We start from the raw sequence: 25,068 nt of genomic DNA, 5'->3' as shown, positions 1-25,068 counted from the left end.
CTAGAACACATGTAAGAACTAACTAGGATGACTAATAGGTAGCAATTGTTAATAAAGATCCTCTTCGATGCATAAAATTCACCAAGAATGTTTTTTTTTTTTTTGGTGAACCAAAAGGGGTAGGGGGGATCAAGAATGTTTGAAGTTGACTAATGATACCATTCAACGTCAATCCGCCGGTTTCGATTCCGATTTCATAAATCTTGACCGTTTATCAAATACTACCCGCATCTTGATTCGTGAGTGCGATAATTAGACGCGTGAGTCGCTTAGGCCAGGAGACGCGCTCGTGGACTCGCTAGTCTCTCCGACTTTTTTTAGGTAAGATGGCCAGAAGCATCGCCGCCCGTCGAAATAAGTAAGAGAACGGGAAAACTCTCCTCCTTGAGACGTCCCCTTCTTGAAACCCTTCGCATCGCCTTCGATCGATCGCGAGGACAGGCTGCTCCAGCGAACGCTGCTCCAGATCAGATCCCTCTATTCTCCTACTTCCGTCCTCCTTTCCAGTCGATTTTCTCATCAAAGCTTCTGTCGCTGAGCGTTTTCGCTCCCCCAAAAATCGATCTCTGCGTTTTTCGAGGGTTCCAACAAATCCGATTTTTGCTAGTGTTTTTGTCCCACTGTTTTTGGTCTTTCTCGTTCTATCCCTCTGTTAATTTTGTTGATCCGACGCGATTAGGAGGATTAGGGTTTGGAGATCTGTTTGATTCTTAACTTCCTGGGTACCGGTTGCTAGGGTTTCGATTTTGCCCGCTTTCTTCCTCGATTTCTAGAGTTTCGCTCGTTCCTCCGTTTTCTAGTGTTCTAATGGGGGCGAGTCGGCACGGGGGCTACAGAGACCAAGAATTTAGGGACCGGGAATCTGATGTAGAGGTCTCCAGGAGGAAGGATTATTATCTGGATCGGTACCGTGATGGGGACCGGGACAGGAACCATGGGCGGGATATCCGGGACAGGGTTAGGGATAGGCAGAGGGACACCAAGAAAAGGGATTCTTTGAATGGGTACCACCGTTCTCCCTTGAGCACTGGCAATTCGAGTGGTAGCGGTGGGAACGAGCAGAAGCGGAGCCGGCTCTCGGGGAGGTTGGTTGATCGGGAGCCTGGGGAGCTGTCGAGTGGAAGCGGATCCGATGACCGTGAGGCTCCTGAGTTGCAGGTTAGAGATAATGGAAGTCAGGGCAAGGAAAATGGGGCTCTGCCCTCGCCAAGCAGAAAGAGGAAGTTTTCACCAATTGTGTGGGATAGGGATGATAACAACCAATCTACTGTTGTGAGTTCCAGAAACAGAAACGACCCACAAGCACCTGCCGCTCTTGCTCCACCTCTTCCACTGCCCCGCGGATATGTCCCACATAATTTGCTTGAGACAGTTCGGCAGTCCATGAAGCAGCAGTCACCGGTAGATGCGAGGGTCTCCATTGATTCACCCCACGATCAGCAGTTGAGTAATGATCATGATCCTGGGCAGATGGAGGATGAGGATGAGGAGTACCACACAGCAAGGAACATCTCCACTTCACGATGGGCAAATGGGAACAATGAGTTGGATGATGATGAAGCTAAATTATCTGATGGCGCGGTTGTGCCCAAGAGGAAGAAAAATACCCCTGTGGTTGATACACTGGACCAGAAATCACATAAGAAGGTGCTGAGTCCTGAGCCTGGAGAGGTTGTTATGAGAGAAGGTTCTGAAGGGACGGCATCCAAATCATCTGTATCTGGGGGAGACCACAGGGATGAGTATCATGGAGTTGAGGTAGATAGGAATGATTATATGGATATTGACATGGAGGCGGTTGATGGGGATGCATCTGGTCATTTGTCAGAGACTGATTCTGAGATAGAGGGTGCTAGGGCTGAAACCCCAGAACCAGTGCAATCTCCCCAAAGATGTATAGACATGCTACAAGGGTGTAGAAGTGTTGATGAGTTTGAGAGGCTGAACAAGATCGACGAAGGCACTTATGGAGTTGTGTACAGAGCAAAGGATAAGAAGACTGGTGAAGTAGTGGCATTGAAGAAGGTGAAGATGGAGAAGGAGCGAGAGGGCTTCCCGTTGACCTCTTTGAGGGAAATTAACATTTTGCTGTCGTTTCACCACCCTTCAATTGTGGACGTCAAGGAAGTTGTTATGGGCAGCCTTGATAGTATTTTCATGGTTATGGAGTACATGGAGCATGATCTCAAAGGGCTGATGGAGGCAATGAAGCAGCCATTTAGCCAGAGCGAAGTTAAGTGCTTAATGCTTCAGTTGTTTGAAGGTGTCAAGTATCTCCATGATAACTGGGTACTTCATAGGTACTTTTACATTCTCAAGTTTACAAATTAAATCCTTAGATCTATCAAATGTTTTTGGTTTGTTTTTTTTTTTTTTTTCACTCAAAACATTTTCTTGTGCTCTCCCTCAGGGATCTGAAGACGTCAAATCTTCTTCTGAATAATCGTGGTGAGTTGAAAATATGCGACTTTGGTCTGGCTCGCCAGTATGGGAGCCCATTGAAGCCATATACTCATTTGGTTGTGACTTTGTGGTACAGGTAGGTACTTCCCTTTCTTTCTTTATGTTCATATTTGTTACTTTATTTTAAGTCATTTTGTATTCTGCCATATTCTTTACTTCGTATTTGTTTTTTTTCCTTTCTCATTTATTTTGTAATGGCAGGGCACCAGAACTTCTATTAGGAGCAAAGGAATATTCAACTGCTATTGACATGTGGTCATTGGGTTGCATAATGGCTGAACTTTTAGCCAAGGAACCATTATTCAATGGAAAAACTGAGTTTGATCAACTTGACAAGGTTCCATTAAATCTTTAAATCTTCTGACTGCATACTACTTCCATCTGTTTTTTTTTATCTAATTTGCATTTATGTTACTTTACGTGCAGATATTTAGAACACTCGGTACACCAAATGAGAAGATATGGCCTGGGTTTGCTAAATTGCCTGGCGTGAAAGTTAACTTTGTTAAGCAGCCGTAAGTTACCATTTTCTATTTCTTTTCTTATCAATTTACAAGCTCCTTCTCATTTTTTTTAAAAGCTAAATACACATCATTATTTGTGTAAATCTTTTCCCTGTTGTCCAACTATTTGTGACATTGCCTAGGCATCCTGGTTTGCCTTCAGGGCACTTTGTTAGGTGCAGTTCTGTTCATGCTGGTGTTAACCTCTGACTATTTTATTTTTGCTGCTTTCCAGGTATAATAGGCTGCGGGAGAAGTTCCCACCTACATCATTTACTGGTCGTCCAACCCTATCTGAAGCCGGTTTTGACCTGTTGAACAAACTACTAACTTATGACCCAGAGAAGGTGATATACCAGAAAGAATCATGGGTTATTTATACTTTTGACCTTTTAGGCCTATTTTTTAATTTCCTAATGCTGTCCTTTGCTTTTGATGCAGCGGATAACAGCAGAAGCTGCCCTTGAGCATCCCTGGTTTAGTGAAGTTCCTTTACCAAAGTCAAAGGAATTTATGCCGACATTCCCTGCTCAACATGCCCAAGACAGGTACTTGGAAATGCTGTTTATGCATTGCAGCAGTGTATTTGCACCTCAAACAGTTTGTCTTAATTGTTGAACATATTGTGAATGCAACTTAGGCGGCTGCGCAGAATTATGAAAAGTCCTGATCCGTTAGAGGAGCAAAGGAGGAAGGAATTACAGCAAGGGGAATCAGGGACTGGCAGCATTTTTGGTTGAATCAATCAATGTGTGGTTGCACCTGAATGCTGAACTGCTACTTGTGCTCCATCAAGAAACACTGTCCACTAATTTTTTTGAGGTGAGAGGAATGTTTTCAACGCGATGTTCCACAGCTTGTGTTAGTATCAGGCGACAATTGATGCCATTGTTTAGCAGGCAACTTGATGATTTGGGTGGAGATAAGATACTTTCTTCTTTTCTTCCATCAAACAAATTCTGTTGCAGGATTCTTTTGTTCCTCGGGATCAATGATCATAAAAAGTTCTTCGTTTTATGCAGCCTGCATTGCAAGGTGTGGCATATTGGCTTTTATTTGCTAGGATCAGTTTCATTTGAAACTTGTGTTTGTAACATATTTCTCATTGGCACAATTGTAACAATGCTCGAAATGCTGGATTTAAATAACAGAAATTTATGGATATATTGCCTATAATTTTAGTGCTGTTTCTTTTGATCTTCACATTGTGTTTGCAAGATACGAATGGTGTGAAGCGGATGGGGCATTCTTAGCTTTCAATCCTGGAGAAATAGTTTGAAAGAATTCCAGTAGAAAGGTAATTTACTGATTAACACTAATTATTGTAAGCAAACAATGAGAACTCTTTGTGTATGATGATGAGTTAAATTGCTTTTGACATTGCGACCTTTATAAGGTCTTGAACTATGTAATGTTACAAATTAGTTTCTGCCTGTGGCAATGTCTATATGTAATTATTCTCCAGCCAGGCCAAACAACTGTAATACAAATGTTCAAAACTTTTGATGTGCAAGAATGATTTATGCAGTTAGAATACCATTTTTGCTCCAGTATTTGGCTCCAGATTAATTCAACAGGGTTCCATTTATAAGAGCTAGCAGTGCCTAATTCAGCATACTTCTTGCTGAATCTGGGAAGGATATATTATTATCATCGGTGTGGAATACTAAGCTTTCAATCAATAATTCGAAAAACAACAGTTTTTACTCTCAAAAGGCTATATTATTCTGAGATGCTGTGTGCATTAATTATGGTCCTGCTTGATAAACCCTTTGTCCTTGGAAGATCTATGCTATATTTTCTGACATGATTCTGTTGTCATGCTATTTATGGTAGTGCTTCACTGCTTCTATAGCTGAAGGGGGTGGAAGGCTTGAGCGCCCAGCATGTTTTCAAATAATTATACAAATACTGCTATTGTTTTGTTGGCATGAAAGTATACGACTTGCATGAAACATTCTTATAGTAGTGAAGGATGTTTAGTTGTCAGTTATTCTTGTAACGTACATTGATATAAACTATGTGAAAAAAAATTGTGTATCGACCTAATGATTTTCATGGCCTGTGCTTTTTAATCAATTGCACTCTTTCTTCACCATATGACCATTTCTTTTTAATTTATATTTATAAGGTGGTGGTTTTAATTATTGTTCTGTAATCCCTTTCAATAGTTTGCAGTAACCTGCTGATTGTTGACAATGCTGTTTGGGAAGTCAAATCAACTTATTAGTAATTATTGTTTGACATATTTGCAGTTTAAGCTATGGCTTCTGCAAAATATGGAGCTTGATGGCTCTGACTTGAAAGTAGTATGCATAGAAATTTCCTATGGTCAGTATCTTTCTACTTTTTTTTCTTTTTGTATTGAAAAGTTGCTAACTGTTCTTTGTTCCAATTGAAGATTAAATCTTGGCGGGCCCATTCTCATATATAGCATTTGCCCTTGAGACATTAATTCACCTTGCTTTGTTTTTGATCAGGTCCTTTAATCTGCTTGTCTGTCATGCTTCTCTGTGATTCTGGAAATGTGATGTTATAAGATGCACATGCGGGAGACTTGATCTAATGGTCTTATAATTCTGATTCCTGTTTCATTTAAGTTGTAATTTCTGTTAAGATGCTTAAAGTTTTGGTGGTATTTGATTTTTCTTGACAGTAATATTGGGATGACACTGCTGTATCAAAAACATCTAACTGAAGGCATACAAGATTATCAGGATAGTCACTGAGAAATACCTAAAATCCAGTTTGCATTTTTGAGATATCAATAGCAGATTTGTGAGCAATTTTATTTTACTTGATTAGTTATACATTGGAGGAATGCTTCTATGTAGGTGTGTGTATAATAGTATCTTCTTGACCAAGAGCCTTACGATAATTACATGATCCATTTAGTGAGATGTGCACATCAGTGGTTATCTTTCAGGTTCACAGTTTGTGCACTGCTATGCGACATTCATGGCTGTGCTGATCAAGCCTTCCTCTTTATATGTTGATTCTCTCAAAGTATTGAGATCATTGTTTCATTAATTAAATTTTTGTCATCTTGATCTACAAAATACTGAGAATAGTGTTTTTTTTAAGTTCCTCAATTAGATTTCTTTTGTTTTTTGATATCTTAGTATCCTTTTAGTTTCTTGTCCTGAAATTATTATCAAACATGGAGAGCGGTAGGCTGCTATATCTTGTTAGAAACATTGTTTCTGCTTTAGTCATGATTAGTTTCCTCACAGTATTCTTGCCCACTATATGTGGAGACCATTTGTCTTAGAGCGCATGAAGTCGTTTTTTGTGGCTATATACGAGTATTGCCTGGTTATATCTTTTAAATTAATAGAGATTATGCACAGCCTATGCTATGCATATATGCTATTTGTTTACCCCAAGTTAATAAGTTATCGGGTGATGTAGTTGTAAGAATTAACACGCTCTACTTAAGATTCTTAGCGTATGTTCACAAAATAAGAGAAACATTGCAAGTGTAGAGAATATTCTATGGAAGAAAAATGTTAGTTGTATCAATAAATACGTAGACCACAGTATGCTATCATTTAGAGAGTTTTATATTTTGTAATTTGTTCCTTATATATTATTTGGCAATGCAAAGAAAAATGTAGATATTGGATAAGGAAATGCTGGTAGTAAGGAACAAAGCAAAGACTGTCTAGACGAATGGATAAGGAACAAGGCAAAGACTGTCTGGACGAATGGATAAGGAACAAGGCAAAGACTGTCTAGACGAATGGATTCTTTCTTAATGTTATGTTGTTAGAAAAGTTCATTTTTGTTAGACTAGCTAGAAATGAGTATATTGCGTTCAAAAACCATCTATCTAGTAGACAATATTAATTAGTCAATGCTGAAGTTGCTGGTGACATTGTTATAAAGCTAGCTCTGGTAAATTTTTTTCTATTATTTTCCTCCATAAGTCTCTCTTTTAGCAATAGCTTGCATGATTTATCTTCTTTTGAAACTAATTATAGCAGGAAAATAATGATAAAAATGAATGATAGTTGAATTATAGTGTTTGACTTTTAGAACTTATTATAATAAGGAAATAGTGGTTAAAAAAAGAGTTGTAAGGATCCCTATCATCCTGAGCATGAGATCTTCATTGATCTACACGAAGCACTGGTAAGAAATTTTTGTGTATAAGAATTATGTAAACTCGAAATTCTCCTAAAACTTCTGACTAAATGCTTAAAGAGGACTCCTAATCTTACTCTGCAATTCTGAAAGATGGGTTTAACATTATAATGGGGAACACATTTGATTGTCACTGTACAGGACTGATAAAGGGCCTGAATTGAACCGTAGTTGTGCTAGGCTGGGGTAGACAGGATTTGGGTTATATACTTAGCCAGTCTGGAATTTTAGGCCTGTATTAGATTTGGTGGGTGTGGTTGCACTATGCTGAGCCCTAAGCTTATATATTCCTGTTATAACCAATAAATGACCATCTAGCCTCGTCCAAACTATTTTCAATCAGCTTTATGAATCTCATTTGCCAAGCATTCTTAGTTAGGGTCACCTTGATGTTATGTCAAACTTCTTAGCTTATGTCTTCCTCTCCTTACCCATCACACAAATTGAATTACCATTCATTAGCTTAATCAATTCTGTATTACTTAGTTGTTAATATGTGCAATTCTTGCAGCTCAATGTACTTCTTTCTCACTTTATCCTTTCTAGTCAGAACACCCAATCATTTGAAGTTTTGAAGCTTCTTATTTCTATTAAACTCAACTTGTTTTCTTGGATCCTTTTTATTTACTGATATTTTGAGTTGTCCAACATACGATTTAGCCATTCTATGGAATTCCCTTTAAGTCAAGAAGTCATACATCAATAAAAAATATGACAATGTTGTAAAAGCACTTCTTCACATCATTCAACCAGCTCCTATTCTGTTTCGGCATCTCCATTTTTTTGTATAATATAACAAAACTGATTATATGAATTTGCTGTTGTCTGCTAATATATTTACCATAAAATTGCATTCCTTATGCTCTGTCTTTGTTGTGCTTATTTATATGCCCTTGCTTTCTAAATCTGTCACCCATAAAGTCAGTGTTACCAGGACATGGCTGTATTGGGGTTTTTGCTGTCCCAACATGGACACAAACCAATGCTCATGACTTGCATGGCTCACACTGTAGACACGATGCCATGTTTTGCTCCTAGTCTTTTGAAGGTTTAGCAAAAAGAGAAACTGCTGGGGGGGGGGGACGAAGGTGAGGGAGAGTGTAGAGATGTCAGTGAGAAACCTCTTCCTCTCCATCTCCAATGCTTCCTCATAGATCTGATCTTTAAAGACTAGATCCCCATTTTGGGGTGGAAGGGAACAACTCATCCTAGAGGTGACTGATTTCTCCTCCATGATGATTTGAGCTAGCGTTTTGTGAGATTTTGGGTTGAGACATCATAGATTGTTAGGGCTGCAAACGGCTTAGGTCGGGGTTAGCTTTTTGTGAAGTTTTGAGATGAAACATCATAGATTGTTAAGGCTGCAAACGGGTCAGGTCGAACCAAGGTTCGCCGTACCGGTACCAGTAGGCGTACCGGTTGCCTACCGGACCGGTACGATTCTTCTTCTCTTCTTCTTCTCCGGCTTCGGCTGGGTTCGGTCCTGTACCGATTTCAAGCTAGACCGGTCCGATACGGCCTGAACCGGCTGGTATGGGCCGGTTCGACAAACCTTGGGTCCAACTGACCCCAACTTGACCTGATTTCAAGTGCGGGTCTTGATATTGGATAGGGACCCAAGCTAATAGAGGATCAGGTTGGGTCTGGTCGGGTCCATGGAACATTTAGACTCAACAGATTGTCTGGGTCGGGTCGGGGTCATGTATGGCCTGGACCCAACCAAAAATATTTGGTTTTGGGTTGGGTGCAGGTCCACATTTGTTCGCTAACAAGATTTCTTGAAGAAAATTTTATTCTTATTTCTTATTCAAACTGAATTTTGACTGTCAGAATATTGCTCGCTAACATGGTCAAAATTTTACGAATTAATATTTATCTAGAATCGCAATCTGCTTCAAGAGGTTAATAACCTCAACAATTGGCCTTCCTTAATGTAGTGAGCTTTGTTTGAGCGCTTTTCTCTTAATAGAGGCAAAGAAGAAATGATTTGGAATATATTGGGTTAGGTCGGGTTGAGTCGGGTAACTAATAGGAAGACCCAAAATAGATCTATATATCGTACGGATCGGGTCGGGCCAAGTCAAAGTTTATAAAAACCAGACCCGACCCAAAATGTGGAACGGGTCTCATATTTGAACTTGACCCGGCCCCACGGGTTTTGAAGAATGGGTCGGGTCGGGTCTAGTCATGAGTCAACTCAACCCATTTGTATTGATTGTCAAAACAAAAATGGAGGAAAGAGAGATCAGGGAGAGAGAGAGAGGAGGGATTGAAGAGTTAAGCCAGTGAATCCAAACTCTAGGTGCCCTTTTCTTGGTGCCGCAACCAAGAAAAAAAGAAGTCTGCTTAGTGGGCATATGCACCTGTGAGTACTCTTAAGGCATCCACATCTCATTTTGGGTTAAAGGTGCTCTATATCTTCTCTTGCCCGAGGGGCATAAATAAAGTCATAGCCCAATAGTTACATCCAAAGTTATTCAATTTTCTCTAACCTGAATATTTTTAAGCTAAATATTTCAAATATTACTATATAATACAATATTAGCTATGCCGTTGTATCTAAATTTTTTGAACTTGCCGTGTCGGATGCTTTGAGATACATGGACACTTGACACCCGTGTCCTGGTAACATTGCATAAATCCAATTTGGTATTTGATCATGTTCTTTTCTCATCAATTAAAATTATGTCGTCTGCAAAGAACATATGGCACAGTATACTTCGTTCTTTTCTCATCATTTAAAATTGTCATCTAAAGAGGACATATGCCTTTCAGCAAAAAAAAAAAAAAAGAGAACATATGCCACAGTATATTTTCCTCTTGTTTGGTCCCCCCCCCTTCCCCCTCCCCTCCCCTCCCCTCTTCCCTTCTCTCTTCTTCTTTTCCTCACCCCACTCTTTGGCCTCTTCTTATTCTCTCCTATAGTCCTCACTTTTTCATTTCTCGCATTTCACACCTTTTATCTTTAGTTTTCTTCTCTTCCCCGCACCAATCTAGATAGTCCACTTATTTCTTTTTTTGCAGTTGGCTTGTACCTTTGCTTTGTGTCACCTCCTGCTCTTCCTGCCCCTAACTCCCAACAACCCTTGCTCCTTTGAGCGGTCTCAGGCGAGCTTAAGTCAAGCTTATGCTTCTCTTGAAAGGTTGGATCCAGGGATCAGATAGGGCTGTCTAGCTTGTCATAGAGTCCTTGCTAATAAACAGCGCCACTCTACAGCAGGAGAGTATTAGTAGTGACAATGCTAAGCAGCACTTCATGCTGGGATCCATATCACTGTTAGACTTGTAAATTTCCTTCTAAATAATGTGTAGGGTTTTGTAGAATTTTTCTACTTCACTAATATATTGATATCAGTGAACGACGATATGTGGAAAACAGTAGGTTAAAGAAATACCATATCTTTTGAGCAAAAGTTATAGTTTTCTAATAAACATGGGACAAAGTTTTGGAGGAACATCCTCCAAGTTCAGATTGGAACAATTTCGGGATAAGAAAAAAAAAGAGAAATGGATCTAGTTTCTGAATGGGCCTTGATCTAACTCAAAAGTTCGTCGTACAACCTACGAATGAAAATCTTGATGACTTGAAGAAATGGAGTCTGAAGCTTTGACTCCTTAATCAAGCAACTTGGCTACAATAAAGTTTGTGAAAATATAGTGTTTAATTGTTTGATGTTTCTCCCGTATTCACATTTTTAAGGATTCCAGGTGATTTTGGAAGTCAACTTAATCTTCCTAAAATTTGATTCGCTGGGAAGCACATAAAGGAAGAATATGAGCACCTTACCCCTTATTCATTTCTTCCCCCGATGCCCTTATCCTTTCCACTCAGAAAGTCCTGAGGAGTCTATCGTTGAAGACAAGCTCGTGCCGATCTGTATCCGTGGGCTCAACATTGAGCTCCGCTATGCACTGATCCCGGCTGGGATTACATCGTTCACCCAACAACTCGAGCGAGCGTTAGAGTTAGAATAGATCGCGAGAGAGAAAGTTTTCCCTGAATACCTAGGGGCGCGAGACAACTCTCTCTAAGGAACTCGGCAAAATAGCCCCGTAACTTCGGGAGAAGGGGTGCCTCCTCACAAAGGTTTGCAAAGCTCATTGAACATAGCTGCAATTGCCCTTGGTGCTAGTTTTTGAGGTGTTGATTTGTTTGTAGAGATGATTAAGCCTGTACCTTTGGTCCTCCAAATTTACTCAGTGCAATGCTCCTGGTTTGTAGCTCTCTCCAACTTTAATTCCTGCATGTCTTATGATTGGCTTTTCTGTATACTTCTCCCATTTTATGAACTATGATATGTAATTTTTAGGGCTTCAACCATTGCACATTTTTGTCCTTGTTATAATACTTTACACGGTTCATTTTCAATCAGGGAGGTATATTCTTATTAGGATGGAGATTACTTCCTGCATTGTGCTATCAGATTATCCTTCTTCCTTATGTAGACTAGGTGCATTACTATTTCATTTTCAATTTTTTTTCCTTTTCTTCCTCAATGCTTATTATGTTCCATTTTTAGAATGTTATTACTTGGAATAGAATGATCTATCCCAAAAAGGTTATCCCTCGAGTTTTGTGTTTGATCTCTGATAGAAGGGCCAAAACTCGTTCTCACTATCAGTTATTGGAAATGTCTAAACTTCTATTACTAGAACTGCACATACAAAATTAGATAATCAACAGTGTATTGTTTTTATGAAAGCGTACACATTTTATAATGTAATACAGTATTCATCGGAAGTTATGTTTGTGGCAAATCGTCATTCTTGATTATCTGTATTTTCTTTTTGTTCTTAACGTTATCCAAAATTTTGAAAATTATAATAACACTAACTCAGGATGTTTGCAAGCTCCAAATGTTACAAAGAATTTTTTATGAATAATAATCAAAATCACAATTAGTTGTGGACAATCACATATCAGAAAATTATTGTGGTCTTTCAATCTAGGACTAGTTATTTGCTAATCAAAAAGAGCGACGTAAAATACCAACAGTCTGATCCTTTTCTGAGATTTGCTGAAAGAAAAATTAGTCATGGAGGCGGCTCTTTTTTTGGTCTTCATTTTATGTAAGTTCATGCAAAATGAGAAATGCGGCTATATTTTATCCTCTTTTTATGAACAAGTCTGACTGAAGGGTGTTTAGGGTTTAGTCTATTGAAGTCTGACTGATGATTGCAGAATAAGGATAAGGTTTTAGGGTTTAGTCTATTGAAGTCTGAAGAGCACAAGGCTAAAAATGGAGATTATGTATTAGTAGTAACAAGCAAGCATGGCAAGAGAACCTTCATGATGAAGTGGAATGATGTTCAATCAAAACAAAAAGAGAGAGAAAAGAAGGGGAATGATGTCCCTTTTTGTTTCACATATGCACAGACCACTGCAAGATTCAAAACATGAATAGATTAGCTGCGCTGCCAATCATGACCTGCAACCTTCAAACTATTTAGAAGCCAAAAATTCATCCAGAAGGTCATTTACATATGCAACAAATAATCTGAAAATAGATGAAAAAGGTGTAAGTAGATGCCGTTAGAAAGAGATTGCTAAAATATTGCATCTGATGTACTTATCTTCTTTCATGGAATCCTAAGCCATATTCTTGTTTAAGAGCTCTCCCCTGACTTCTGTCTTATTTCTGCAAGAGTCTTTATGTTGGCTGATTATTGAACACTAGGCTAATAGATCACTACAAAATGTCGAACTTGAACATCTATGAAGTGATTAGTTTCTATTGATAATTAGTTACTAAATTGTTTTGAATGAAAATTCCTAAGTTTTGCTTAGATGAGTCACGTTCAACACATGTGAAGCGTATAAGTGGTGGCTATGTTCCAAATGAACTCCCTGTAAAGCACAATACTGGAAGATGGATTGTTAGATGTAACGTTGGAAACAATTGATGACAACATTGGCGTGTGGGTCAGCAAATTGACTGACTTTTTTTGTAGAAGTGGCTGTGTTCCAAATGAACTCCCTTCAAGCACTACGCTTGAAGATCAATTGTTTGGTGTAATGTCGTAAACAATTGATGGCATCATTTGCATGCGAGTCTGCAAATTGATGGGCTCATTTTGTAGATTGCTAACACAATTCTGTTTTGGATTAGGTTTAGATCTTCGTGTTTTATTTTTGAAGATTAATTTGCTAACACGATTCTGTTTTGGATTAGGTTTACATCTTGGTGTTTTATTTCTGAAGATTAATTTTCCTTTTTGTTGCTGATATTAATTTTCAAGGTGCGACTATTGTATGATTTATAACTGTTTTGGAAGCAGGTTAAGCATAGGTTGATGTTCCTTGTTATTTTGAGCTTAATTTTAGGTCTATTTTTTGGGTTTTGGTTGGTTTTTCTGTTCTTTATTAAAAAAGATTAGTGTCTGCAAGTGTGACTTTAGTCTTGGTTGGGTTAGGAGGTCATTGAGGCTATTAGAATCATATTTTGGTGAGACTTTGTAGAATTTTATCCGAGCTTTGGTGATGCTGTAAACTTCACTATTTTTGGAAAGACTATCATTTGCTTGCAAGATTTGGAAGTGTGCTAGGATGGTTCGTAGGATTTTTATAGTCCATTTTGGAATTATGAAGGAGAAGAGTAGTAAATCTGATTTAAAACTGGACTAACAGGAATTCTTGGCTCTCGGTACTATTCCTCCCTACATTTCTTCCTTTCTGTCAGCTTGAGGAATTCCCTGGGCCGTGGATTGGAACTTATTATTGATTTCTAAAGCTGCAGCACATATATCTTAAAATCAGTCTTTATAATGTGCACAAATGGTCTTGTAGCGTTCTCCACACCAACTTTTTTTCTTTTTCTTTTTTCTTTTTTTTTTTGGTTTGGGGTGGGGGGTGTGCAGTCCATGTTTAATGATTAAAGTCAAGTAATTGCTAATAGATTGAAATCTGAGACCATGGTGATTCGACTTTGATTTGTTTTTAAATCTAAGTTGTTAACCTTTCAATAAGTATCAAATGTAGATTGGACCAAGTGTTGTGCAATTGCATTTTTTTTTTCTATTTTGCCTTTGTTTGTTTGGTCTGTTTGGATGAGGGATGGGCACAACCCAAATCCAATCTGTATTTGAATCGGGTCAGATAATTAAATCCAAGCATAATCCGATTCCATTCAGGTTGGGTTGGGTATAATATTAATTTTATCAATCCATCAGATTATTCAGGTCAAATCGGATCAACAATAATCCCAACACAAACTGTAATAAACATATCTAATTTGATTACCTGCTTCTTTCATAAACATATTATATGATAAAATAATAGTATTCAAATGTAGACATTATCAAAAACATATACTATATAAGATTTGTTTGATAACCACATATAGTTGTAATTAACAACATATTATTGATCAACTATATTAAGAGGGAAAATAATTTCTTATAATATGGAGTATATATTATACTATGGTTTTTTTTTTCTGTTCGGTATGGGTTCAGATTGGAAATTTAGTTACCAAGATCTGATCCATATTTGAATTGGGTCATGTTTTGTGAATCCAAGCATAACCCAAAAATTGTTGGTTTGGGTTGAACTGGATTAATTTTGGATTGGTTTTAAAATCGGAAGTAGGTCAATCCAATCCGCGCGCAGCCCTAGTTGCATGGATGAGCTAGGATGAAAGTGTCTCAATATTTTTCTTTTTTTTTTTTTGGTAAAAAGCGGCAATTCATATAGCTCTAACGTGAGTACATCCTGCCAAGTCAGAAGAAAGTAAAAAGTACAAAAGGGGCGGAAGCTCCACTGTGGGCGTCCACAAAAGATGGAAAAGTGACAGTTGCAGGGTCTTTGACTGGAATGATAAAAAATAGGCCCAGAATTTTGAGCTGCTTGTTTTTCTCCCAAAGTTTTCGATGTGAAATTTTAAATCAGAGGTGAAAGAAGAAGAGGAACTTGGTTCATTTATACTGGAAGTTGGTATTTGCTTTATACAGTCAACTTTTTCCCTTTGTTTTGATGATTTGTTGGTTTAGTGACATGAAAATCCTTACAAAATGGCTTTCAGTTAGTTTTATTTTATCAGAAAGTAGACACATAAGACATGCTGGATTTTGGTTATTCTGTCCCTGGATCCTTGTCAAATTTGGAAATGTTGAATGGTAACTCAAGAGCACCATAGTCTCTCATGTCAATAGATCAAATTATCATGGTGGTGCTGGAAAAGTCATCATCCATAGCGCTGATGGTAGTTTTGTTTGCCCACTTTAAGACAAAATGTGCAAGAGATCTATGTATATTCTGAATGTCGTTTCTCATTGATACCAAACTCTTCGTATTGTATTTGATGTGCTTGTAAATACTCTGCATTTGGACAGGGTTTACATCTGTGCGTGGTATTTTGATAACAAGGTGCAAGGAGATCTTCTTTGCATTAAGAAATCGTCATAAATAGACTCTAAACTGAGGAAAGATGTGACTGTGTGTAAAAAGCTCAGCAACAAAAATATTGTCCATAAATAGTTAAGTAGCCAGTGAATCAAACCATACGGTCTTGTTATTCATGACATAACTGTATTAAATTTTACGCAGACTAGTACTAGGGTGGGAAATTGGAATATAAGAGTGGAAAAGTAGTGCAAAGAGATGCAGAATAAGATGGAAAATCAGAACTTTAAGCAAGGTAGAGAGAAGAGATGAGAAACTATAGTTGGACCTCAGGCTATTCACGGGTTGTTATGACGAGTGATAATGGACTTATCTGGAGACAAATAATGGTACGAGCTCTTATCATTTACTTTTGAAGCATAGCTTTATCAGTAGTTGAATCAGGCGTGAAGTGTTAACTACACTGATGGCAGCGATTACATGAGACGTGATTTTTTGATTTGAACTTCATATACTGACATTCACATAGGGAGTTCCTTCCTATTTACTCATCTGTCTCCCTGAAGACCTTAGTTACTGCAGGAATTTTGCTCTCTCTCCTTAAGAAGAAATTTCCATTGCCCTTCTAATGGCTTAGTATCGCAACAAAATCATGAATAAGTTCTTTCTGCTAGTTTCTGGCTTGCTAGGGACGGTTCATGCATAATGATCTCGGAGGTGTTGAAACCTACATCCCTGCGAATGGTATCTTTTCTGAGGTTGTAGTGACAACAGAAAGGAAGCAAAAGAGACCAAACTGGGAGAGGTACTAAAGAAAGCAGTGTGAATGGAGAGAGAAGCATGATGGCTGGCTACTGAATTTTATGAAATATATATATAACAGCCAAGTAGACTAATTCCGTGTATATAAATGCACTTTATTTTTAGCTTGACTGTTTGCTTGGATTTTGTTGTTTTCCTGCATTTACATTATCAAACTGACCTCCATGGTGGTTATGTTTTCTTGTTTTTGGTATTTGCACTTGAAAGAAAAATCAGTCGGTCTGCTATTATTGTTGATGGGATTGGAAACAGGTTGATGGCAATAACGAGTACATTGGTTCAAAGGCTATTAATGGCGTATTTTAGGTGGTTGGTTTTTGTTATAGTCCACCATGAGTTAAATGGATAGAGCCGGGATATCAATCTGGCATTTTTCATCATTTTTGCAAGTTTCCTTTCTTGCAGGGGAAAAACGTGAAATTTTTGGACTGTCAGCATGCTTGATGCAATGAAAACCTAGTGTTATGGGGTCTTCATTTACAGGTTATCAAAATGTGCAAAACTGTTAATTCTAGGCACATGGATATCCATAATCTTGATTAAAAAGGGCACGCTGAATATAAACATGCATAGGTACCAATGGCTGTCATATCTGTTTAAAATCTCTGTTTCAGATCGTTTCATAAATATAAAGCTTCTCACTTTGTGTTTAGCCATGACAACAGAAAGTTATCCTCATAACATTTGACAATATTTCTATGATGTTCATCCTGGAACTGAATCTTTTTACCAATTTGTACTCCCATTGCGCTGCTTTATTAACAATTAATTATTTTTTTTTGCCTGAAATCATTTATTCTAGTGAAGCCAGATTAGGAGTTATATCGGGAGTTTGTATAGAAGAAACTTGGTGTGAACGACTAATGTGTAATGCTAGACGGGTTAATGGTGCAGGATTTCCTTGGGATTATGGAGCGAAAAATTAATTTGAAGTGTCTGATAATCATTTTAAGTGTTTGAACGCATTAATACTGTATTAATTTGTTACGAGGAAATGCATATTATTTGGTGGCTTACAAGGAATTGCAGATTATTTGGTGGCTTGTACAATGGATGATTCAAGTTCTGTGGCTGAAGCGGCTCTCTGAGAGGGTTAACATGTATCAGTACGGGGTTGAAGGATTAGAGCAAGCAGCTGTCGTATGTTATATTGTGCATTATTTTCTCCTTCATAAGCTTTCTAGTAGGTCACCGTCGTTGGTTGTGTAAATGCACTGGTTCTTTGTAATTCTTCTAGAGCCCTTCCAGTGTAGAGGAGTAAGTACAAGTGTTTTCCTAAAGTTCTGTTTGTAATTGTCAAACTGGCGTATACAAAATGCGGCAGCCGAAAGGTGAGGGCATGATTGTCTCTACATGCAAGTGCTTCAGCTGCATTTCCAATCATTTGGACGTGCAGCGTGTACGAGCCAAAAACAGTAGTTCCAAGAATGCTGAAAATAGAATGGTCATGCTTTGATAAGTAACATGGGGTGGATCGTCTGTTCAGGCTGAGATAGTTGGGAGTGAGGCCTGAAGCCGTGGTTCCATGTTGTAAATGACCATGCTTCGGATTACATTGTTGCAGAAAGAAGATTTCATCCATCAAATTATATAATTTAATAATCATTGAAATATCAAACAACTATCCAACTAAAAAAAAATCAGACTATTAAGTTTGTTTTGAGTGTTGGTGTATTTTTCGTAATTTTATTACTTTTTATTTTTTAAGGTGGTAGTATGCCATGTTATGGGCTATTGAAAAATTATTTATCATACTATGTGACCATGTTATTAATGTGTTATAAAGTCAGATGTTAAGCATAAGTAGTTATGTTGTACAAAAAGCATGAGGTGTCATATTGATGCACATATGTTTACATTATAAAATTAGTTTAACTTTATATTACTTTGTTGTATATTATATCATTGTGTATGATATATCAGCGGTACTAAAACATAAGAATTTACTATGGTAATAGAATTATATATTATATTAATAATAGTGCATGATGATTAGTTATTCATGGTTTCGCATGATAGTGGTGGTGGACCGCATACAACGTAACAAGAGAAATGAGCAGTAATTAGTGTAATTCAACGATATTACCATAAATTATCTAAATTTTCGTACACTATATTTGTATGTACATTCAATTATCATATTAAAAAATATATTTTATCATTAATATTTATTTATAATATGTTATTAAATTATTAACTTTGGAGAGGCGTCTCGGCTGCATTGTCAATTTTTTCCTCTATTACAGCGTGTACGCCCACAAACAATCAAAAGGCTCGCGTGATTGAGAGCATTTATTCAGCGGTTTGTGTTGTGCAGTTTAAAAGATCCTCTAAGGGCTTGTTTGGATGCCGGGACGAATGACAAGATTTTCAGTGGGCCATCTCTAATAATGTTATGGTGGATTCGAAGAGATCGGGGCAACTATGTCACAAAAAATCCTCATAGTTAATATTCGTTTTGAAAGTTGATTTACCATAATAAATTGGAGATTTCTTGAGCTGGAGGTTCTGCACTTCTGTTATTGTACTTTGGTGCTTCTTTTGGGAAAAGAAATCATATAATTCTTTTTAAAAATTCTAGGTTACTTTTCTTTTGAAAGTTTCAATAAAAGGTATCTATTTTATGCACAGTATATTGGAAGCAGAGGGTGGCGCCTGTATGATGGTGTCAAGAGCAATAATAGAGGGGATGCTTTGTTTACTGAGAAATTGCTGATGTAAGGATCCGTGCAACAGTGTGCTTAGCCCTATTGCATCAGTAGATTTTAGATTTTAATATAAAATTAAAAAAAAATTACATAATATTTTTTAGTTATTTTTTTGAGTGAGATTTTGAATTATGATAAATAATATTAAAGTAGATCCAATATATGATTTATGTTAACTAGGGGTTAGTCGGAATTGGGTCTTTAGCCTGGGGAAAAGGTACGAGCTTAAATAAGAAGAGTATGCTGGAATTTATTTGTGTGTGCGTTTAGTTTCTGCTGGATATTCAAAAAATATTTTTTGGTTATTATTTTAGAGCGATTGTTACCGAACGATTGGAAGTTATAGTTAATATTTGAAAGGTTAATAAGTAGTTAATGCTTTAGGACGGCAAAAACTGTTGCCATTAATAATACATGAAAGTGGTATATTGACCGATGGTAAAATCTGTCAGGCTTTGCAGTATACACCGTGAACAGTTCTTTTATTGGGTAGAAATGGGAAAAAAAACCCTGGCGGCAGGTTTACTCGGAGATGGCTTGATGAGAATTTAGATGTTCAAGATGGGTTTTCCATTAGTAATAGAACTGCGCGAAAAGCAGGAGAGTCTTAGTATGAGACAGCTTTGTTCCTCGAAAACGCGGAGAGTCCAGTTGCCTTCAAATTGTGGGATAAACGCATGAGATTTAGCCAATGACAAGGCATGGGAAGCTAATGATTGTCTTGGTGCCTGAGCAATGCTCCATACTCTTTGTATAAAATAACAAAGAGTAAATCTAATGAAGATACTGATACTATAATTGCCTTACAATATTAAAATCCATTTGTTTAAATTAGTTTGCTGATACCTGGAAGATTCAAGAAAAACAAGCAATGAAGATGTATGGTCCACGAAAATGCTTTAATAACACGAAAATATCGTGAAGTATGCCACTTAATCAAGCAAACTGACAAAAATATTGCTCCCACCTGAAATATGGTGGTCCATGCTAACTTAAACTCACATGTGTGCCACCAAACATTAGATAATTTTCTGGGCCCCTCGTTGTCATTGTCCTTATTTCCCTCATCATACCAAGAAGCAAGTTGACTGGATTTTTTTTTTCCCCATCATGATTCACGAGAAGTCGTATAATAGGGTGTTAAATGGTTTTAAATATTATCTTATATTCCTGTTTCTTTAAGTAACACGCAACTCGATGTGCTTATAAAATCTTGCATGAATCACTAAATGCCGTCACTGCAAGCAGCTATGGCGTTATCTATTATTTTTGTTTCCACTTTAACTCACATGCAACTCTGATTATATTCTACTATTTAATAAAATCTCGCATGATTCACTAAATCTCATCTCTGTAGCAGACTGTGGTGTTATCCACCATCTTTTTCACTTTGCGGTTCATCCTTGAATTGGTTCTCTCTCATTATTAGTATGCTTTTATGCAGCTGCGCAGACAAATATTATCCCAAGACACCATGAGAAGAGTGTGTTTATCTGATGAAAGATCGATTATCTACTGCTCTTTTAAGTTGTTTAAGCTGCGTTGGTGATCAAAAAGGAGCATCTCTGATACTTGTCCATCCACATAAAATTGACTAATGGGCCAATGCTTTTAGTGAATTTGCATTTGAAAAATGCCAAAATATCACATTCATTCACGAAACAATCCTGACCCACTGGTTTATATTTTCAAATTCATGAAACAATCCTGACCCACTGGCAAGATAAATTACTGAAAAGCTTTTCAATTAAAGGACATGGCTGAACTCATTAGACTTCAAATTATTCTCACCATCTGTGAAAATAATAATAAATTGCAGATTAAGGATGCTATCTGGAAGCTTCTTTTTTTTCTCTTGTTTTTCTTGCTCTTTATATGTTGGTATGTTTTCATGGGAAGCCAAATCACGTGATAATTGTCCAGCAAATATTGTACCTGGTCATTCAAAATAAATGATGTCCTAAACTCTCTCTCTTATATGCATTTTGTTAGAATCATTGTAGGCCATTGTAGGACATTGTGCCACCTTGCCAAATTTCATCTTAATTGATGTGTGATTAATTGTGCCAAAATTAGTCGGCCTTACTAAATTTCATTAGCCTTCTAGTACTATATAAAAGTTGCTCCTATATATTATAACACACAGAGAGAAATATAGTTTTTTTCTCTCATTTTTCTTTTTTATTATTGTATCAAGCCAAGGCTGTTAATTTGCTCGTCGTTTCTCTTAAAAGTCTGGAGGTTCATATCAGTGCGTGCGCCCCCATGTGCCAGCCTCAGATCTATACCGTAGGCTTAATTTTTTTTGAAAAAAATAATAATTTATATAGTTCTAATATGAGTATATTCTTTTAAATCAGAACAAAGCAAAAAATACAATGTGGATGGAAGTTCTATGTGAACCAGCCTCAGATCTATATCATATAACTCTTTTCACTTCTCCCGTAGGCGCACCAACGGTGCTTAGGCGGGTCCCCTCCCGCGTCTAAACTCTCTTTCCATGCACCCCTCCCACACCACCGTACCTCACTTCGCAGAGCAAAGCAAACCCCGTCTCTCCGCAGGTCATCATCAATTGTTTCCTCCCCTCCAACGTCACTGTACCCCACTTCCGTGGCTTCTCCACTCTCCCTGTACGCCAGCTCGCTTGCAACTTGTCTGCCATCTTCCCCACCATGAGAAACAAGCATTATTCTCTTCTCCACCCGTTAAGGCTCTCCATCACTTCTCTGCGTGCGAGTCTCCTCCACCTCAGCCGCGGGATGACCATAAGAAGAGCATAAAGAGCTTCTCCTTGGTATTGGGTTCATTAGTTTCACCGAAGGCCTATCTCCGCCAACTCCGATCCCCGCAGTGCCCTGTGGCCATCGCGTATTGCAAGGTCCCGGACAACTCCGTGAGTCTTTGAATGGAAGCCCCAAAGTTGTACCCAAAAAAAAAAAAAAAAAAAGGCAGCAGAGTTTACTATATATTTACATCTTTGCCATTGTTGGCCACCACAGCAACTACTTTTTCCAATCATGGCACAAAATCTATCCAACACCAAAGAAGTGACATAACTCACCTCTACCATTCCCGATGGCTTGAACTACAATGCATGGTCTAATGCTATGCATATGTGGCTTTGCGGAAATCGTTTTTAAAGTTTGTTACTGGTGACGAGCACAAACCCAAAAAAGGAGAGAAAGAACCACAAGATGTCTTTGACAACTGTCTCGCCAACTAAAAAAGTGCACATAACCACAAGATGTTTTTGACAACTATCTCGCCAACTAGGAAAGTGCACACTTCATAATCATTTTCTGGCTTTCCAACACGAGTGTTGTCTCCATTGGCAATACTCTTAAGAGGATTGAGAATGCCAAAGATGCATGGGATTTACTGGCACATCGGTACAACAAAGCCGACCTCTCTCAGCAGTATCAACTCTCCACCAAACTTCATCGCATGCAATAGGAACTAGGTCAGTCTATTACTGATTTCTTCTCTCAGATAATTTATGTTTGGGATCAACTCTCTTTGTGTGAGCCTGAACTAATCGATCCTGAAGATGTCAAGAAGTTTATGGTATATTGAGATGGTATGCGTTTGGTTCAGTATTTGATGGCTATCAGAGATGAATTTGAAAGCACTCGTGCTGCTTTATTGCATCGTTCTCCCTTGCCGACTCTAGAGAGTGCGCTGAGTGGGCTCATTTCCAAAAAAACCAAGTTTTCCACTATGAGGCTGCCTACCTCGGAGCCAATTTTGGCCACTCCTTCTGCACCTCCTACTCGGCCCACATCTTCTAACTGCACTATTCAATGCAACTAGTTTAAGAAGTGGGGTCATAAGATCAACGAGCAGGAAATGTCCTAAATATTTTGGCTAGAAGGTTTCTTTTCCAAAGACTGCTGTTGCTCCTTTAGAATCTTCGGATAGTTCATCTGTAGACCGTTCTCCCCCAACTGTATCTCTCTCTACTGCAGAGGTTGAAGCCTTTATCCAGGTTCTATCCAAGGCCAATCTCTTTTTAGCTCTGACTACCACCTCAGATAACCAATCGTAGTATCTTGACTCTGCTTGTTGTAACCATATAATCTCTGATTCCTCTCTTCTTACTTCCACAACTAAATTATTTCACTCACCTACAATTTACATTGCCAATGGTTCTCATATGCATGTTAGTCACATGGTTCCGTTTCTACTCCTCAGCTATCTGTCATTGATACCTTGTTTCCAAATTATCTTTAAATCTGTTATCTGTCGGACAACTTTGTGAACTAGGTCTTGAGTTACTTTTTACAAATCGTGGTGTAGGATCCGCAAACAGGACAGATCATTGGGACTGCCCGTAAAGTTGGTCGTTTATTCGAGCTCACTTCTCTGCATCTTCCAATCAATATGTTGGCTACAACTCCATCTCGTACGTCGTCAGCTACTCTCTGTCTTTGGCACTCTCGACTAGGGCATGCCTTTGTGTCTCGTATTCGCTTATTAATTTTTAGTGGTCATTTAGGTTCTGTGAGTCCTGAATCATTTAATTGTATGTCTTGTCAACTTGGAAAACAATCTAGTTTATCTTTTCCTAATAGTGACTCAAATTCTTCAACACCTTTTGATTTGGTATATTCTGATATTTGGGGGCTTGCCCCTACTCATACTATGAGGAGATTACATTATTTTGTGATTTTTGTTGATGACTATTCTCGATACACATAGTTTTATTTTATGTGCAACTGGTCTAAACTTTCACAAATTTATATTAATTTTTAGAAAATGATTCTGACCCAATTTTTTTGTTCAATTAAGATTTTTCGAACTGATAATACCATAGAGTATAGAGAATCCACTTTTCTCAACACCTTGAAACACAATGATACGATCCCACATCGTTCATGTCCTGAAACCTCCCAACAGAATGGGCGTGCTGAGCGTAAGCACAGGCACATTTTGGATACTACTCGAGTCCTACTTTCTGCATCTGTTTCAGAATTTTTTTGGGGCGAATCAGCTCTCACTGCGGTTTATACTATTAATCGCACTCCTTCACCTAGAATACAGAATAAGTCGCTCTATAAACTTCTCTATGGAAAAATTCCTGAGTACCACTCCCTTCAGGTTTTGGGGTGCATGCATTTCATTCTTCTCCAGCCTCATGAGCATACTAAGCTACAACCTAGATCCCGCTTGTGTTGCTTCTTAGGGTATGATATAGAACATAAAGCTTATCGCTGCTATGATCCCATTGATCAACATCTTTTGATATCCTGCCATGTCACCTTTTGGGAGCATAAGATGTTTTGCACCATGTCCTCCTTTCCACCTTCACTCCAGGGTCATGTACCGATATTCACTGATGTTTCTGTGAACTTGCTACCAGACACTAATGACCTTAATGCAAGACCAGTGTGCTCTAATGACGATCTATCGATGGGCACTGGGCACTATTACCACTCCTAATCTCTTTGCAGGTCCTCCCACTTCACCACCAGAGTTGTCTTTCTCTGAGCCTAATTCTTTTATCCTTTGCCGCTCCTCTAGGGTAAGAGCACTTCCTACTCATCTTCGTGATTATTATAGCTATGCTGCTCGTGCTTCTTTACACCAATCTCATACCTACCGTGAGGCTTCCTCTGATCCTCTTTGGCAGCAAGCTATGACCGAAGAACTCGATGCCCTTCACAAAACTCATACCTTGGATTTGGTTGGTCTTCCTTCTGGAAAGATTACAGCTAGTTGCAAGTGGATCTACAAGATAAAAACTAACTCTGATGGTTTTGAAGTACGACATAAAGCACGTCTGGTGGCAAAAGGATATACCCAAGAGTATGACATTGATTATGAGGAGACATTTGCCCCCGTTGCTCGCATTACCTTCATCCGCTCCCTTTTAGCTGTGGCCTCGGCATGCCACTGGCCTTTATTTTAGATGGATGTAAAGAATGCCTTCCTCTATGGTGATTTGGCTGAGGAGGTATATATGGAGCCTCCCCCAGGGTATTCTTATCATCCGAGTAAGGTTTGCTATCTTCAACGAGCCTTGTATAGGCTCAAGCAAGTTCGAGGGTCTTGGTTCACCAAATTTAGCTCCACTGTTGCATAG

The 25,068-nt window shown here is 38.2% G+C and overlaps 1 protein-coding gene across 10 annotated transcripts; it reads left to right on the top strand.

The window, feature by feature from the left end:
- The first annotated feature begins 311 nt into the window (after positions 1 to 311).
- LOC103719868 (cyclin-dependent kinase G-2) lies at positions 312 to 17,915 on the top strand. 10 transcript variants are annotated; one of them, XM_008809320.4, is made up of 11 exons: positions 312 to 2,300; positions 2,411 to 2,539; positions 2,665 to 2,800; positions 2,890 to 2,978; positions 3,202 to 3,313; positions 3,408 to 3,514; positions 3,607 to 3,788; positions 3,935 to 4,001; positions 4,185 to 4,263; positions 5,222 to 5,297; positions 5,447 to 11,190. In XM_008809320.4, the coding sequence occupies exons 1-7, from the start codon at positions 808 to 810 to the stop codon at positions 3,704 to 3,706; spliced, it is 2,166 nt and encodes a 721-aa protein (XP_008807542.2). In that variant the 5' UTR covers positions 312 to 807; the 3' UTR covers positions 3,707 to 3,788; positions 3,935 to 4,001; positions 4,185 to 4,263; positions 5,222 to 5,297; positions 5,447 to 11,190. The 10 variants fall into 10 exon arrangements, with proteins under 10 accessions (XP_008807542.2, XP_008807540.2, XP_008807545.2 ...); XM_008809318.4 differs by having other exon boundaries at positions 3,866 to 4,001; XM_008809323.4 differs by lacking the exon at positions 5,447 to 11,190 and adding an exon at positions 17,305 to 17,915 and having other exon boundaries at positions 3,607 to 4,001.
- The last annotated feature ends 7,153 nt before the right edge of the window (positions 17,916 to 25,068 follow it).

Source organism: Phoenix dactylifera, chromosome 14, assembly GCF_009389715.1.
Source record: "Phoenix dactylifera cultivar Barhee BC4 chromosome 14, palm_55x_up_171113_PBpolish2nd_filt_p, whole genome shotgun sequence".
In the NCBI taxonomy this organism is placed as follows: Eukaryota; Viridiplantae; Streptophyta; class Magnoliopsida; order Arecales; family Arecaceae; genus Phoenix; species Phoenix dactylifera.
This window is presented reverse-complemented; position numbering and strand designations above follow the sequence as displayed.

Coding starts and splice junctions, on each gene's coding strand:
- LOC103719868 (XM_008809323.4), top strand. CDS start 808: ATGGGGGCGAGTCGGCACGGGGGCTACAGAGACCAAGAATTTAGGGAC. Junction 2,801..2,889: donor AGTTTGATCAACTTGACAAG/GTTCCATTAAAT, acceptor CTTTACGTGCAG/ATATTTAGAACACTCGGTAC. Junction 3,314..3,407: donor TAACTTATGACCCAGAGAAG/GTGATATACCAG, acceptor CTTTTGATGCAG/CGGATAACAGCAGAAGCTGC.